At 46.1% G+C, this 17,594-nt stretch overlaps 1 protein-coding gene across 1 annotated transcript in view; it reads right to left on the bottom strand.

The window, feature by feature from the left end:
• Positions 1–675: 675 nt before the first annotated feature.
• The window catches only part of PUS10 (pseudouridine synthase 10), an 80,190-nt gene continuing 63,271 nt past the window's right edge, over positions 676–17,594 (bottom strand). Inside the window, exons 11-18 of the mRNA XM_074989468.1 lie at positions 14,366–14,491; positions 12,128–12,184; positions 11,106–11,182; positions 10,959–11,014; positions 10,722–10,839; positions 6,383–6,525; positions 5,030–5,129; positions 676–2,228 (exon numbers count right to left, since the gene is read on the bottom strand). Of these exons, the coding sequence (XP_074845569.1) occupies positions 2,190–2,228; positions 5,030–5,129; positions 6,383–6,525; positions 10,722–10,839; positions 10,959–11,014; positions 11,106–11,182; positions 12,128–12,184; positions 14,366–14,491 (716 nt within the window). The 3' untranslated portion in view covers positions 676–2,189. The remainder of the gene's footprint in view (positions 2,229–5,029; positions 5,130–6,382; positions 6,526–10,721; positions 10,840–10,958; positions 11,015–11,105; positions 11,183–12,127; positions 12,185–14,365; positions 14,492–17,594) is intronic.

Below are 17,594 nucleotides of genomic sequence, written 5' to 3'. Positions count from 1 at the left end.
GAGGGTCCCTCCTGCTGCGGCCGCTCCAGCACGTCTGGCTGGAGGGCCTTATCAAAAAGCAGCATTTTAAGCCGCATCTCCCTGTCTCTCCGTGCTCTGGTTGTTAATTTAGCACAGAAGGAGCATTTCTGTGCCACATGGGACTCCCCCAGGCACCTTATGCATAGACTGTGCCCATCGGATGCTGGCATCGCCTCTCGGCAGGACTCACATTTTTTAAATCCTGAAGAGGACATTGTTGGTGAGTCTTTCAGTTGTTAAGCGGGTACTTAGCACCTTCTCTGTGCTGTTTTCCCCGTCCGATGGCCTGCCTCAGCAGGAGGGCTGATGGCCCTATGCTCCTGGTCTCCGGCGCTTGTTACTGGGACTGGATTGAAGCTGTCCTGCTTGTAGTTTGTTTGTTTGTTTGTTTTCAAAAATAACAACCGGCTAACTTGCAGTCGCCTAAGTACTTGAAAAACTTAAGAGAAAAACAGTTAAAGTCATTGAATACGCTACTTGGCCTTAGCCTAGTCGGATTCCGTCTGCAGCCGACGGCGGTTAAAAGGAACTGGTGGGGACCGGATCGCGCACATGGCCAGGAGCGCGCAAGGGAGCGGCGCGCGCCGGCGCATGCACGGTCTGGCAGAAACTGCTTGGAAGATCCGATCTGCGGCGCCGGGCAAGTCCGACACCTATTGTGGAGCACCCACGGGGACACTCGAAGAAGAACCATTCTTCCACAAAACAATTTTACCACAAGATTACAGACAGACATCTGAATTGGAGTTCATTTGCAAATCTGACACACTTAAGCTAGGCCTAAACAGAAATTACCTATCTTATACATTACAAAGGCAATTTCCCCACCTGTGATATGTGCAGGAATTGGACACAGCCACCTTAATTTGCTTCATGAACTGGTCCTATTAGCGACTCCACCCCCCATTTTTGTCTATATAAACCCTGTATTGTATTTTCTTACTCACTTTTTCATCTGAAGAAGTGGCTCTTGCCTATAAAAGCTAATACGTTTGTTAGTCTCTAAGGTGCTACAGGACTGCTTGTTTTTGTAACAAATATTTGACTCGCTTTAAGAAGAAGCCTCTTTAATAATTCAAAATCCCCTCCATTTCTTCCTGTATCTTGTATTTTTCCTGTACTTCATAGGAGCAGAAACTATGAGGCGCTCACTCAATAGTCCTGATTTTGTCAACTATATCTAGACATGTTTTAAGGAAGTCCTGTTAATTTCTGATTGGGGTTACAACATGAGTACATTTCACAGACACACACATTAAAGCATGGTCTGGTTAATTTACATACAAGCTTCCATATGCCTCTATATTCTCTAGCTACAGTGATAGGTGATGTACGCTGGTCAGGGACTTTGGCCTACAGAAGAGAATAGGAGTATGAGATACCTAAGCTACATATTCCATGAGGCATGCCCTGAATTTCTGGGTTGAAAAATTTTAGTCTCCCCCAACCTCCACAAATAGTCAAAATCCAACCAGCGGTAGTGCCTATCTAGGAACAATACTATAGGCCAGATTCTGTTGCCCCTACTCACACTGACTAGTATCTAACTCCTGGAGTAGCCCCATTGATTCAGAATATTAACAAATATTAACTGATTTCTTGGGGTCTGAGCCTGACAACTCTCATTTACGTGACTAGTATTAGCATCAGGCTTTTACACAGCTGATCTGGGAAGTTGTACAAACATCAAGATAAGAAGATTATGCTTAAGTTATCTGATGCAAACATGTTTTGACTTTCTTTTCTGGTTGGGAACAAAATTGGATGGTATATGTGGTCTGAGGAAGGAAAATGTCCCTCTTTAATCAAAGGGTTTCAAACGGTATTCAGTAAAGCATATTTTGTATATCATGCAAAGATCAGAATTTGGACATCTTGCTAAATTGTTTTTACAAGAAAATATTTACTGTTATTAATACATCAGACTCCTTTGCACAGGTCTGCAATTTCTTTACAATGAGGCTGCAAATTAACTGAACATGCATGAACAGATCCTGAGCTTTTCAGACCATTTTTTAAGAAATAACCTGATAGATCAACATGATCCAAATGTTCAACAAAAATACTTTGCAAGGGATAACCACGTTACTGTACAGGACACAGTTCAATCTGTTGTCTCTTCCAGTAAGAGAGTCAAGTCACTTCTCTTCTTCCCAGATCATAAGGCTTTAATCATTCAGGGTTGGAGGCCAATCAACATCAACAGACTAAAAAAGAAGAGGGATGTGGTGGAAATAAAATCACAAGATCAAGAGATCTGGTCTTTCAGAACGAATTGCCACTAGTGCTTTCTGCATATTAACAAAAGAATAACTAATTCAAAGGGGAACAAATTCTTAAAAAGACACAGCAAAACAGCACAGCACAAGGGAAAGATGGACTAAGCTAGCAGAACACAGTGGCATGGTGTGTGCGCATCTCTCTGGTAGCCCATAAGTTTCTGCAGAGCATCAGCTCACCTTTTGAAAAAGCCAAAAAGCTTTCAAGCTTTGCAGTTCACATGAGGCTTTTCCAACTGTGGCCAAATACAGCAATGTTGGTCTGAGGCTCAAGCCAGCCAGCTCTAAATAATAATTCAGGCTGATCGGGGGGAGTTAAATGTGATTAATAACTATTGTTACTGCTGATCAGTACAGCAAAACCATCGAGGTATATTATAGGACTGAGAACTGAGGTTGGAACTGTGAGTATAGTCTGATCACTCCCCAAATGTGACTCCTGAACTTGAATAGTTCATTTAAAAAATAAGCTAGCTGATTTTATGTAGGTCAGACAATTAACCGTCATTATTATTTCTGGTCAAAATGCACAAATCATATTTGACATATACTTTATTAGCAGCAAGTCTGACAATTAATGGAACCTGGATTATCTTTCTCCCCTGGCCTCATGCAGGTCCCACTGCCAATTCCCTTTGGGTATAAACTTGTTGCCAGCTCTGCTCCGGAGGCAGAACAGCCCTTGCTAATGAAGCATCAGGCATCTGTCAAGATGGGGTCACAATGATGGCACATTAAACACCCTGGCTTCAAAACTGCCTAAATTAATCATACCTACTGCTTACCTAATCTACATCTTCATAAAACGATTAGGTTCATGGGCTAAGCTAAAATTCATTATCAGTAAAATGACTAATTATTTTTCAGTCCCCAGATACCTTTCATAGTGGAGTGCAATAATTGCACTGACAACATTCACCGCAAGAGCAATGCTTATCAACTGCAGCCCAGCATTTGTCACTCCTGTTCAGCTGTGGTCCCTGTTCTTCCTCCCCACCCCTTCCCCTTTGCAGGGAAATAGGCAGCAAAGATAAAATCCTGAGGCTGGCTGTTTCACATTAAAAATATATTAACCTGCAGCCATTTATTTAAACATGAAATCCACTCCCAGGCTATGCAGATTTGTTTAACTGAACTTGACAGTAGGAAGGGTTGAAAAGCAGAACCCAAGGGTATCAATCATTTGTTTACAGTTATATTTCAGTGATTCCATTTGAAATCCCAGAAACTAAAGACCTGATTTGAGTCCATTACTTTTGTAAGTAAATCACTAAATATTAAGAGACACGCGGCCAACTTACAATATGGATTATGACAGTGGAATTAAAAGAAATGATCATTTGTAGCACAACGTGAGCAGTTCCCACCAAGCCACACTTATGGACATGGCCCCCAACTGCAGCTAGTCGATTTTGTGGGCTTCCCTAGATTTTGGGGTGGAGCTCAAAAAGAGGGGTTCAGTGCATGGGAGGGGGCAGCTAGGGAGAGGACTGAAGGGAAGGTGGGGTCTGGGCAGGACGAAGGGCACAGGAGTGAGCTGGGGTGGGAGGTCTGGTGTAGGAGTGGACGCAGGAGCAGGGTGGGGATGAGGAGGCTGGGTAGGAGTGGGCAACCTTTTTCATAAGGGGTCACACAACAATTTTTTTACATGTTCCGGGGGGGCCAAACACAAAATAGCCCCAAACCCACCCCTATGCTCAACCTTCTCACAGCGCCAAACCACCACACACACCCCCGTCTCAGCTCCCAGTCTTAAACCCGCCAGCAGCCCCAAACCACTCCCCAGTTTAGACCCTCCGCAGCCCCAAACTGTCCCCCCAGCTTTAGATTCCCTGCAGCCCCAAACTGCCCCCTGCAGCCCCAAATTGCCCCCCCAGCCTTAGACCCTCCACAGCCCCCAAACGCCCCCCACAGTCCCAAACTGCCCTCCAACCTTAGACCCCCCATATCCCAAACTTCCCCAGCCTAAAATCTCCACCATTCCAAACCATCTCTCGCTCCCAGTCTTAAGCCTCCGCTACAGCCCCAAACCACTCTGCCACTGGCCCCGCGCCCAACTAGGGCTCTGTCCCTGAGGCCACCAGCAGGTCTGCACACCAGCCATTGGGGCTCTATGGCAGCCAGCCCTGTTGGCCCGCAGGCCGCCTATTGGACACCCCTGTTGTAGGGTCTGCAAGGGAGGGTGCAGGAGCAGGGTGGCGGGAGGGAGGGAGCAGGAGTACACTGATGGTGGGGGGAGGGGTCTGGATGGGAGGGAGGGTGTAGGAGGTGTTTGAGGCTAGGGGTCTGGAATAGAGGAGGCAGAGAAAGGGGGCGGGGACACCTAGCTGGCACAGCTCTGAGGGGTTGGGCAAACACTCAGCATGGCTCTGCTTGCTGCAGGGAAGGCAGCTGCTGGCTCCTCTCTCTGCCTGCACCATTAGCCATGGTTTGGCCAATGGGAGCACTGGGGGGTGGTGCCTGCATGGAGAGCTTCCCTGTAGCACACAGCTGCTCTTTCACCCATCTGGCAGAGCCCACTGGCCAGAGCCAACCCCCAAAATTCATTACGGATGGAGCAGCAGCAGGTAACTCTTCCAGCTGGCTTATAATTTAAAAGATTTGCAATGAGGATGCCAAGCAGATAACTCAGTGTGGTGGGCAGAATGGGGGAAGGGGCCCTAGAGGGGCTCCACAAACGGCACTGGAAAAAGCCACATTCTGGCCACCCCAAGTTATGAACAGATTACCTCTACGTCCAGTTCCAGAATGTCAGCAGTTCTCTGAAGTAGGAAGCCAATATTGGGTTTTGTTCTTCCAAAGTCTCCATGTACAAACTCTTTAATGTAACTGGATCTTGCTTAAGGAAAAGCAGGCGTGGGCCTTGCACGACGAGAGCAGATTAACGCGGAAAGGGGCAAAGGATATGGTGAAAAACACAAGGCAGCAAAACCAAAGTCTACTTCTCTTCCTCAGCCAAGAGACAGCGTACACGTTTGGGAAAATCAGCTGCGGGAGCTACAGCCGTCTTTTTAGCCTTTTTAGCTCCAAGACTGAAGGCTGCTGTTCCTCACAATCCAGTCTTTTGTTTCTTTTAAACTGGGTAGTGACATTTTAGTAAATTCTAAGCCCATTGCAGTAAGTAGCAACAACCCATCCTAGAGACCAATATTTAGTCATTAGGAGAGTTTCATTTTAAAAGGGACCTGTAACTATTTCTCAAACAATAAATGAGCGTTATACTGCTGGTTCTCCTTAAACACATAATTAGAACCTAAGTGTTAAGCAAATACATCATAAAAACAAATGCATTTGACCCAGGAACTAACACACACAAATTAATTACATATTTTGAGCCTCTCCTGTGGTCCCCATTTCACCTAGGAATGAAACACATTTTTCTCAATTCAATTGAACCTGGAATAGGACTCTTGGTACGTTTATTCATGCAATGTTTGGAGGCGCACATAAAAATCACAGCCAAAGGAGAGGTTAAAAGGTATTTTTCAGGCAAAACTATGAATTTCTGAACATGTTCACTCAGAACACACAACACGTTTATAATGCTATAGCCTAAAATCAGTCCATGTCTGACAAACTTTTGAATGTTGATGTGAAGTTACTGAAGAAATGAAAAAACAAAAATAAAAGAGCTGAGTACTTAGGGTATAATATGGACATAGAGCCAAATGATGCCTCAGAACACCAAAGGCGGCTTGTGAAAATCAGCGTCCCTGCCCCCCCCAAAAAAGCAACTGGCATGTAACATGCAGAGATCTTTATCCAAATCCACAATATATCAAAGGCTTGCAACTCTCCATTTTAAAATTATAGATAAATAAAGGGCCTGAAATTTGTTGTCCTGTATCTTGAAAATAATTAGGGTTTTTTTTGTTACTGAGCAAAATGTATGCCAACTGCATTTCTGAACTTGTAACTTGCACGTTTTTCAGCTCAAAGCAAACTCAAAAAACTTGAGAGCCCAATGTACGAACTAGAGAAAAATCAGGGGTTTACAATGCAAACAACAGACTACCTGAGCATTTGCAGAAGAAACCCCCCCGTCTGACCACTACGTGTCATGCAGTGGGTCTAAAGGATACGTCCCTGCTTGAGTTTTCAGATGTAGGCGAAAGTGATGGTCATCTATGTACTCAGATTTCATGGTGTGAATGACACGAGACCTTACAGCTAAAGGCCTTCTATGAAGAACTCGCAAAGGTGTTTTTTGATCAATCTTTAATTCCTGTCAGAGAATAAAAATAAAAAAAAGAACTGCCCATCACAGTGCAGACACAAAATTACTATATATATATATAGCTTTTTCTTTTCATTTATGACAATTTTTTATTCTGGTAGTTGAAGGATCTTCTGAGAAGTATTTTTTCTTTAAATCATCCCCCAAAGTACATCCAAGAAAAAAGGGGGCAACTATCCTTTAAAGTCTTACTGGAATGGTTTCATGCAGATACTATCTAGTGGAACCACAAATGCAGCAACATAATAACCTTGAAGTCCCCACAGTTTCTCTCTGGAATAACGCCAGGATTTACAAATGCAAGGAGTGCCTCAGGGCACTTCAAATTAAAAAAAACCCAAAACTTGTATAAACTGAATCCAACTCCCCACAAATAAGAATTAGAAAGCAGAGTTGAAACACCCAAAAATGTCATCACATTTCTTTGAAGAGCTTTCCTCTGCCAAAAAAAACAAAACAAAACCATTGATTTGGAAAGCATCTTCTTCTATTTTGACAATTAAAAAAAAAAAGAAAAAAAAAGGTTGAGCACCAGTTGTCCTCATGCATTTTAATGCTTCAAGGCAAAACACACAGTTTTGGAACAACTGTGGTCTCTACTGAGACTGCTCTTGCTACCAGTATCTTACACAATATTCCAATGCTACAAAACCTGATCCCAGAAACGGGCATTTTACCAGCCACCTTACCTCAACACAATATGTCTAAGCAAATGACACTTGGAATGGTTTCTATTCCACCACTACATTCTCTTTTCCTCAAATATTTATGTCAGACCTCCGGTTTGTAGGATTTTACACAGCCACCTGAACACAGATTTATTTATTACGATGATCCCTAAAGTGACTTTGGCTCAGGCTGGACAGAACAAGAAGCTACTGCTTTAATCTCCTCTTCTACATTGCTCATTCATCTGTGACAATGCCAAGATAGTATGAAGGACACTTGGAGTGAGCCATTTTTACCTCCAAAAGCACCTGCTGCTGTTTGATAACTGGCACAACATCTGCCTTCGAGGATGCTAATTACTACTCATGTTGGGTGAAGCAGAAGTACAGCAACAGGGACTGAGTGGTAGGAAAGAGTAAACTTGACAGCATAAAAGGAAGGACAAATGGTAGAGTGGCCTATAATAAAAGGGTGTGAGGAACCCAGGATCAATAAAACACAAAGGCCATGTCTACACTACACCATAATTTCAAAGAAGCTTATTTTGAAGTTCAATGTCAAAGTAGCGGACTTCAAAAATGCACGTCCACACACACAAAGCAAATCAAATTTACCATCCACTGTTTCGAAGTAGTGGCCTAGCACTTCGAAAGGAAGTGTCCACACACCCGCAGCCACTGTTTCGAAATAACAGGTCAGAAATGCCGCGGATGGAGGTCGTATGGCTGACAAGCCCTTCTGGGGCCTGCAGCCAGCTACTCCTTTAAAAGGCCCCTCCCAATACACACATCCTGCACACGCTCAGGACTGCCAGGCTGTACACAGTACAGCACACCCTTTACACAGAGCTGAGCCACTGCAGAGACATTTATGGATCCCCAGCAGCTCCCCAAGGGACATTTCCTCCACGCTGTGGCCAGCCTACTGGCAGTGCTGCTGGTGGCCATCCTCCAATAGCACTACAGGTCCAGCTGCATAGGCCCCCTCCTGCAGGCCCTCTGCAAGGGGCTGTGGCTGCACCCCACCCTGGTGATCCGGCAACACTGGGGCTTTCCCACCAGCACTGACTGGTGGGACCGCCTCATGCTGGGGGACTGGATGATGACCAGTGGCTGTGCAACTTCAGGATGACCAGGGAAACATCTGAGGAGCTCTGCCACTGGCATGCCCCAGCCCTCCAGCACTGGGACACCAGGATGAGGACCACACTTCGCCTGCATAAGAGGACAGCCATTGCCCTGTGGAAGATGGCCACCCCGAACAACCACCACTCTGTGGAACATCAGTTTGGGGCGGGCAAGGCCACCATTGGGGCAGTCCTGATTGAGGTAAGCCAGGCCGAGGCCACGCATCCACTATGGGGGGCAGGGAAAGACACCTCGCAAGGGGTAGCCCTGCATGGGGACAGGTACCACCCGGCCATGCACTCATGGATGCATCTGTATTGCACCCCATGCTGGTCGCCTAGGCAATCAACACCCTTCTCCTCCACAAGGTGGTCACCATCGGGGACCTGGACATTGCCCTGGCTGGCTTCATGGACCTGGGCTTCCCCGCATTGCCATCCAGGCCCTGGAACACAGCCCCGGAACCTTTATAAATAGAAAGGGGTACCACTCCATGGCCCTCCAGGCTCTTGTCACCACCCAGGGCCAGTTCATGGACATGTGTGGGGGCTCGTCGGACAGAGCCCATGATGCTGGGTGTTTCGGAACTCGTGGCTCAGCTGCTGAATGCAGGAGGGCACCTACCTCCCCCTGCAGGAGCTCTCGGTAGGAAATATCACCATGACCCCTGCATCGTGGCTGATGCCTCGTACCCTCTGCATCCGTGGCTCATAAGGCCCTACCTGGGACACACTGACCCGTCCCAGGACATGTTCAATGCATGCCTGAACCAGGCCAGGAACACTGTTGAGCGGGTGTTCAGGTGGTTCAAGGTGCAATTTAGATGCCTCCTCACAAGGCTGGAGGTTAGCCTCCCAAATGTTCCCGTGGTGGTCATGGCCTGCTGTGCTCTCCACAACATTGTGGAGAGCAAAAAGGGAGCCCTTAGCCCAGGACTGGTCTGCCAAGCCTGCTGCTAGGTATGAGCAGCCACCCACAGCCCCATGCTGCCAGGGGCGCAGAGACAGAGTGTGTGTCAGGGTGGCCTTGAGGGAAGCCTTTGCCGAGGGCCCATAGTGACCCTCCCCCAGCCAACTCCTGATCACACCCCCCCACTGCACTCCCACCTCTCACCACTCCCCAACCACACAATCAGGACATGGGAGTAGGAGTGAAACTTTACTACTGCAAATAAAACTTGCATGTTCACAACCCCCTAAACAAAATGAGTGCCTACAACTATGTCCAAAGGGGGAACTATATACAAGAGGGATGGGAAGGGGGCATTTGAGGAGGAAACCTCCTCGATCTGTGTGGGGGTGAGGGGCAGCAGTGTCCAAGAGGTGCTCCAGGGGTTGCACCTCCTTCAGCCCCAGGAGGCGGTGGAGCTTATCATAATGGGGGCACTGTGTGGGCTGTTCCCTGGACCAGCTGGCAGCAATGTGGGCTCACCAATAGGCCGTTCGGAGCTCCTTCACCTTTGTGCAAATGTGTTCGCTGATCCTGGTGGGGTGCACCTGGCCAGCGAGTCCCCTGGCCAGCCAGTCAAACGCATCCACGTTGTGACAATGCATGCTGGTCTGTAGGAGGACCTCCTACAACACAAGGAGGTCCTTTACTACTTCCTCTATCCAGCAGGGGACCCTTTTGTGCTGGCACTGGCTGGGCTGCTGGGACCCCATACCAGTGGGCTCTGGGGTGGGGCATGGGGCTCCTGGCTGGTCGATATGGCTGGCTGGGCGTGGCTGGCACACGGTGTCTTTGAGGAGCCGTCATGCAGCAGGTGGTGTTTGCAGGTCCCAGCTCCTCCTTGATCTCCATGTGGGGGATGGGAGACAGCAGTGTCCAAGAGGTGCTCCAGGGGTTGCACCTCCTTCATCCCAGGAGGCAGTGGAGCTTGTCATAATGGGGGCACTGGGTCTCCCTTGGAGTGGGACACTCCCTCTGCTTGTAGCACACACACAGCTTCCTGCCTGGGGTTGCTGGGTAGCTACATCATTACGCACGGCTGGCAGTGACCACAGAGCCCCGTCAGGGCTGGCCAGAGTGTCTCTGGGCTCCTGCAAGCTGCCACCATGGCAGACCTACTACTTCAAAGTAATAGGTCATCTATAGACACACTGCATCCTATTTCGAAGTGTAACTTTCGAAGCGTACACTTCAAAATAGGGCGCTATTCCCGTCCCGGGAATGGAATAAGGACTTGAAGTTGGGCCTCCTTACTTTGACTGTTATTTCGAAGTAATGTACAACATGTGTAGACATTCCATGCTTAACTTCGAAGTAAGCCCTAACTTCTAAATTAATTTTGAAGTTCATTGCTAGTGTAGACATGACCAGAGAGAAGGAGACACATACTACACCCAGCAAGGGGCAGGTGCTCTATAAAAGCAAGAAAAATACAGATACCTTCATATCATCTAGAACTGCAATGTCTTCCTTCTGTATTGCTTTGTCTGTCCATATTAAGGCACTGTAGGTCTTTGTCTTTTCCTCCTCACCCTCTTTCATGTGTCCAATTGCCTCTCTAAGAAAAATAAATAAATCACAGATACGCATAAACTACATAGCTGTAGAAATGAGGATGTTTGCAGAATTCTCAAAGCATCGTTTTGAAATCACTTGCCAGAGACTGTATATACTGACCTGGTGACAAGCTGTAAATCTCGAACTTTTATTTTGTCTGAAGAGTTATTAATTTTCTGTGATGTCAGAAAGGGAATCAGTTAGCAAAGCTGCCCTGTTACAAAAGCACACGTCCTTTATGATTTTCATGAAATGCAAATGATTTACCTGCTGAAGTTCCTTCATTTCCATGAAAGTAAAATGTATTCTATGAGGATTCACAAGCTCAATTGCAAAGGGCCTTCCTGGCAATATGCACAGAGTCATAAAACATAAAAACATGTTCTAAATTAATGTTTGAATTTACGCATTAAGGTCGGAGAGTGTGAAAAAAGCGTGTTCTCTTATGCAAACACATATGGACAGTTTAGGAGACATGATCATCAGATGGAAGGAAAGAAACAAGGGACATTTTTGGCTACTAAACCCAAGTATTAACAGTAAGTGCAAATTACAGCTTCCAGAGGACATCTTGTACAAGTACGTACTAATTATAAAATAAAATAAGAAAAAAGTTAATTAGCTTATTTGTTGGCACCTAGAGCAAAGCCAGGTGCAAAATGATGCTAAATCCAGCTCCCTCAGCTAAACAGCTTTTGAACTGGCTGTACTTTCAGTGCTCTGGGCCAGTGCTGATCCAAGGATATGTAATGCCCAGAATTATGCCACAAATTAGCCAGTGTCTGGTACACCTCATTATTGACTTTTACTCAGTTAGCTACAATTGTTTCAGTGTAACAGAAAGCTACTGGAAGTATTAGCATAACTGATCAAAGGAAATACATCCAGAAAGTGAAATGATCATCTTAGAAGAGCAAGAAACATTTTTCTAGCTAAAAGATGCAAAACAGAATTATGTAACAGAAAACAATGTATTTATTAATGTGACATAAATGGATTAAAATTAAGAAATGTGAGAGAACACTGATATCACACTATGGATTTCTAAATGTTTGTATTTGTGCAGCCAAGAAGATTATGGTGAGTCTATTCTGTTACACACAGTTCTTATGAAATAATGTCAACCTGTGTCTCTAAATGACTATATCAGGTTATTGAGAGAATGTTTCAAAGCAGCATGCGTGTCACAAGACAGCTTTCTAATTACAAACAGCAAAATGTGCCTGGGTAGCTCCAAGATACTATTTTGTTTGGTTTACTCCTTTAACGAAGGGACATCCCAACCTTACCACGGCCTAGTGTTCTCACATCCACGTCTTCTCTTCCCGAGGATGAAAAATTAAAACCTTTAAAAACAAATATGAACAGAGAGTGAGGGGTTTGTCTTACAAATTTAAAAACTGTCAAAAGTTCTCAGTTTGCTCGTAGTAAAAGGAAAACCATGTAAAGTGATTTTAAAATGTAGCCCATACTCTAACAAAATGAGGCCGTCACTGGCGCATCCCTCTAATAAAAAATTCCTTGTTCCTCTGCCTGAGTGAGGGACATCACAGCCTTGAGAAAGTTTGAAAGAACAAGTTAATCCCAAATGCAATCTCATTCACTGTTAATCCCTGCTCTTTTTCTTACCTAAATACCTAACAGTAGTGAACAGCCTCAATCTGACACTCCAGGCTTTTGTTGTCCCCTCCTTCTGTGACTCTTACCCTTAACATACCTATGAACCTCCCAAGATTTCAGAGAGACTCCTCACCTCTAAGCTATTTGTCTGTTAGCCGTACATTTGGCCAGAAAGGAAAAGGAACTTCAGGTGTCATCTGTATGATGAGAATTATTTTTTTCCCCTCTATCAAGATATGGCAAGGAGAAGGTTGGTATTCATCTTCCTACTTCTGACCTCTTCCCCAGTTAACCTTGCCCAGGAGCTGTCACATCTTCATCCCTCCTAGGAAAAACATAGAAGAAATTCCCACTCCGTAGCTGTAGCTTTATAGAGGTGTCTCAAGACAGCTCTGGAGGCCACACAATCTGGACATCTCTTTTCATTGTATGTGGGGCTTTCTTGGCTTCCACTGCCAGGTGAGCAAGGGACAACAGCAGTGACACCTATCCAGCTATATGTCTCTCCATCAATCATTGGTGTATTTACTAGCTCTATCCAGGCACTAGCCATATCAGCTCCAGATATAAGGCAGGGATCCCTTATTTGAGTTCTGCGAGGTTTCAGTTGGAGCAGCCTCTCATACCTCTTCTCCCCATTAACATACAGGCCTGCGTGGATAGTAGCTGTGAGAGGTCTGCCTACTGAAATGAGGTCCCTCGCAGCACTTGTCTGAATGGCATACTGTAACTACAACTTCGGGATTTTCCCAGTGTCTACTCTGCCATATACAACTGCACGGGAAAAGGAATATTCCTAATTTGCCTTTGTACATAATGCTCACTAAGCCTGAGTCTGGTGGGCAAGAGATGGACAACAGTCACCCCTCACCGACAGATAAACCCCTATTTCATTGATTACTGTTTACACAGTTGATCTCCAAGGCAATGAAATGAGACCAAGAGAAAAAGGATCAAGGTAGGTCTTCTGGAACACCCGAGGCAGAAGCAATTAGTAAACAAGGTTTTCTAGAAGAAAGTTTGACAAACTGCAGGTCTAGAACCTGAGTCTGCCAGTTCTGTGTTCCTGCCACATGTATGCTAACCCCCAATAGCTCCAGCAAGCAGCAGTCAACTGGCTGTGAGCAGTTTGGGTCCCAGCACCAAAGGATGTGCTGCTTTCAGAGGGCCTGACTAGCAGTACACCCAGGGTTTCTGATAGGTCCAGGTACAATGGTTAAGCTTGAAGGAGACACTAAGTCATCTGTGTAACTGGACGGGTCCTCTGCCAGCTCCTACGACAGACTCTGCTCCTTCATCTTCCTCTGGTTCCTGACATCTGACTTTCTGCTCTAACCCTTGGCTACAGTTCAACTCCCAAGATACTACTACACACATTAGGCTTGACTGCTAATGCCCCATCCATGCCTGGGAATTAACTCCCCCATCACCACTTGATGAATACACTCACACTTATTTCACTTTCAGGAAGCACTAGTCAAAGGGTAAGATAACAACTCAACGTTAGCTTCTTAGTATTTTTAATTGTTAAATAGTGTATTTTATAATGAGCATTCACTTATGAACTGTGAAGAAAGAGGTGTAGGACTTAGTGCCATTGGGTCCAGCGTGTATGGTGGTCTTGATCAGGCTCAGCTTCAGAATGATTTTAAAAGCATATAATACTACCCTACAAAAGCAAGCACTGAATTACTGACGGGCCAGGTGTAACGCAGGCATTTGAGAGACCACTCCTGGCTTGCAAGCACAGCTGAGAAGGACGAGAGAGTAGCAGTTTCTCTCTTCATATGCATTCAGTGTGTGTCTACTGGGGCTGGTAACCAATGGCTCAGTTGTGGGGGCTGTTCCACTGGATGCGTAACTGAACTTAAGTACCATGAATTATACATATAACACTGGACACTCACTATCTGCTTTAAATGCTGTCATTAGATGCTCTGAAATCAGCTCTTCCACTGAAGACTCCAGCTTTCGCTCTCCGTCTATAACCCAGGGAGTTTGTGGTAAATTCCTTGAATATTTGTTGTACCTTCCTGTCAATAAAACAAGTAAGTTACCTTTAATTCATGTATCACAGGGGTTTCTCAATCTGTGGCCTGCTTGCAGCCCAATTAGCACACAGTTGTGGCCCATGGGACTTCCTCAGGGCCATATACATAGTATATATGGTGTGTGGATGTGGCCTACATAATACACAGCAAGCTGCATATGCAGCTCACAATGGTAAATTGGTTGCGAACCGCAGCTCTAATGTAATGGGCTGGAGCTTTGAGTTCTAGTGTTTCATAGCACATTACCCTGAGTATTACTGGGTGCTGGACAAACAAATTCTGATGTTGGTTTATAAGAATTTACATACTATAGGAAGAGCACAACAGGAAGGCCCATGGGGAAATTAAGAATGTTGTATTCAGTGCAGGTTTTGGGTGATGTATGCTAAATAAAGTGGAGCCACAATTGAAAAAGGAAGGTAAAAGGAAGTATGAAATAACTTCTCATTCACTGAATAAAACAGGGGCCTATGTTAAAAATAGCACAGGATTATGTAATAGTTGTATGATCATACATCTGCTCTAGGGGCCTAATAAGACGGCACAGCAATTTAATCCTGGAATTTCTGAGTACTTGCCTTTGTCACCTTATTGTTTTTTTTAGCACAGTTTGTTGGCTGTAATTAGTGCATCTATTACTGCATAGTATCACATTTCATTAAAAAATAAAAAAGAAGAGAAATTAAATACAGTAAGGTTAAGGTCTCAGAGTACGCGAGGGTTCTGGTCCATGCACCCTCGTGTAAACCACATATTGTGCAAGTTGGGGTCCTGATTTTCCCCAGCAGAACACATGTTCTGCAGCAGGGGAAGCAGCAGAAAGGTTAGTCCTGGGCTGGGGGGTGGTAGTTGGGGAGTGTTAAGCTTGGCAGTGGATTGGGGCTGTGGGAGGCGGGCAGGGGTTGGGAGGGCTAAGCCTGGGGTGGGTTAGGGCTGCAGGGAGGTGAGGGGTGGAGTTGAGTGCAGGTGATGAGCTGGGCTGTGGGGGGGTGGGGAGTTGAGCCAGAACCAGAGCTGTGCCCAGGTCGTGAGCAGGCAGGAGGGTTGCACCAGAGCCATGGCAGGCGGCTTCTGAGCTGGCAGGGGGGTTGCACTGCAGCCGTGCGGGGGGTAGGAGGGGGAGAGGGTGGCAGCAGTGGCAGGTGGGCAGCTTGTGAGCTGGCAGCAGCGGGGTCACACCGGAGCCACGCGGGGCAGGTGGGCAGCTTGTGAGCTGGCGGGGGGGGGGGGGGGGGGGTTTCGCACTGGAGCCATGTGGGGCGCGGGGGGCGGCCCCCAGGCAGCCTGTGAGCCAGCAGGAGGGTTGCGCCAGAGCCATGTGGGACGGCTTCAACCAGAACTGCTTGCAGGTGGTTTAAACTGGGCTGGGGGGTGGGGTCAGGGTCAGACGTATAAGAGCGGCGTCGCGTACTCGGAGTTCACGTACTCAGACCTTACTGTACAAAAAACCATGCTAATGCACTGTTACAGGTGCTATTTTAAATCTTACAGAGAGGAGATTCAAATGTAGGGATTCTCTAGCAACTGTAAGTCAGCAATACTGCACACCTACATTAAATCATTAAAACCAATACCATCTACTAAGTACTACTACAGTTGCTATGGGGATCACAATTTTGAACTTCTGGTTCCTGTGCATAAATAAGCATATGCTAAAATCAGACCAGTTTCTCTCTCCCTTCTGACAGCTGATAAGCACCAGAGAGGTCACAATTAAGACATCTTTTCACTAAAGCCAAAATGTTTCAGAGAGACACATCCGGGGGGTTGAGGGAAAGGGAGCGGTGCAGAGCCTGATGATTAAGTCACAACAGGAGACTCATGCCTGGTGTACACTACAGAAATAGTCCAGTTTGACTACAATCAGTCAGGGATATGAAAAATCCACCCTACTGAGCAGCAGCATTAAGTCAACCAAAGTTCCCAAGTAGACAAGGCCTGTGTCTAAATATGAGATATCTATTTTAAGTCATTTAGCCTGATTTTACCAAGTGCCTGCCTTCACTGTAAATTCCATTAGCTTGATGTATGGTGCACTAAAATCGACATAATATCGATATATCATCGTAGTAACCTGATGGGTGTAGTGTTCAGTTCAAATTTAAAATTCTGAATGAAGGGTAGTGAAGAAGCACCACATCTTTAAATTGAATTTATCATCCTCCAGAGATATCCTGTATGTGCCCCACAGTTCTCAGGTGTGGCGGAATTAGACTACAAGAAGACCATTTCAATTCAGCACCCGGAAGCCTGTGGTTGTAGGGTCATGAGAGGCTGAAAAATCTTCTCTCTTTCTTTCTTTCTTGCTATTAGCACAGCTGTGGGGTCTGTGGTTCTGGGCCTACTTATGCTAGCTGTTTTTTTTTCCTGCACTGCCTGGTGCCAGCCGCTGCCCCTATGTACCACGTGGCAGGTAGACTGTGGGTCGTGCTTGTGTGATAGGAGGAGAAACTTCTTTTCAGCTGTTTACATTTTCTCCTGATCCCCACATCCCCTCCCTGCCCCTGGAGGCACCACACACACACAATCTTGAACTTTCCCACACCCAGATGTATCACATAGTTTGACCTCAAACCAATAAAAGGACGTGCTGCACAAGGTGCCAGACAGCTTGCATGTGGTGAGGGTCCTGTAGCTGGCCAGGGAAGTCTCCCTCAGTGGCTTGGATATCTGAGGGCTGGCTACTATTCAGGGGTCTTCTAGCAACCCAGGGGATATCTCCCTTGGTGGTCACAATTTTCAGGTGCTGGCTATAGTCGTGGGTCTTTTAACCATCGGGGGAAGTCTCCCTTGGTGGACAGGATTTTCAACAACAGAAGAAAATACTTTGTCACTAGAGTGGCTGTCCTCTTAGAGCAAATTCTTGTATGGGCTTTATCCAAAGGCCAGGGGGCTGATTATAGTTGGGCGTCTTTTAGCCACCCAGGGAAATCTCCCTTGGTGGTCACAATTTTTGGGGCTGGCTATAGTTGGGGGGCTTTTAGCTGCCCAGGGGAGGTTTCCCTGTGTGGTCACAATTTTTGGGGCTGGCTATAGTTGGGGGGCTTTTAGCTGCCCAGGGGAGGTTTCCCTGTGTGGTCACAAG

The sequence above is a fragment of the Carettochelys insculpta genome, chromosome 3 (genome assembly GCF_033958435.1).
Source record: "Carettochelys insculpta isolate YL-2023 chromosome 3, ASM3395843v1, whole genome shotgun sequence".
Classification (NCBI taxonomy): domain Eukaryota; kingdom Metazoa; phylum Chordata; order Testudines; family Carettochelyidae; genus Carettochelys; species Carettochelys insculpta.
The sequence above is the reverse complement of the archived record's forward strand: the minus strand, read 5'-3'. Positions and strand labels throughout refer to the sequence as shown.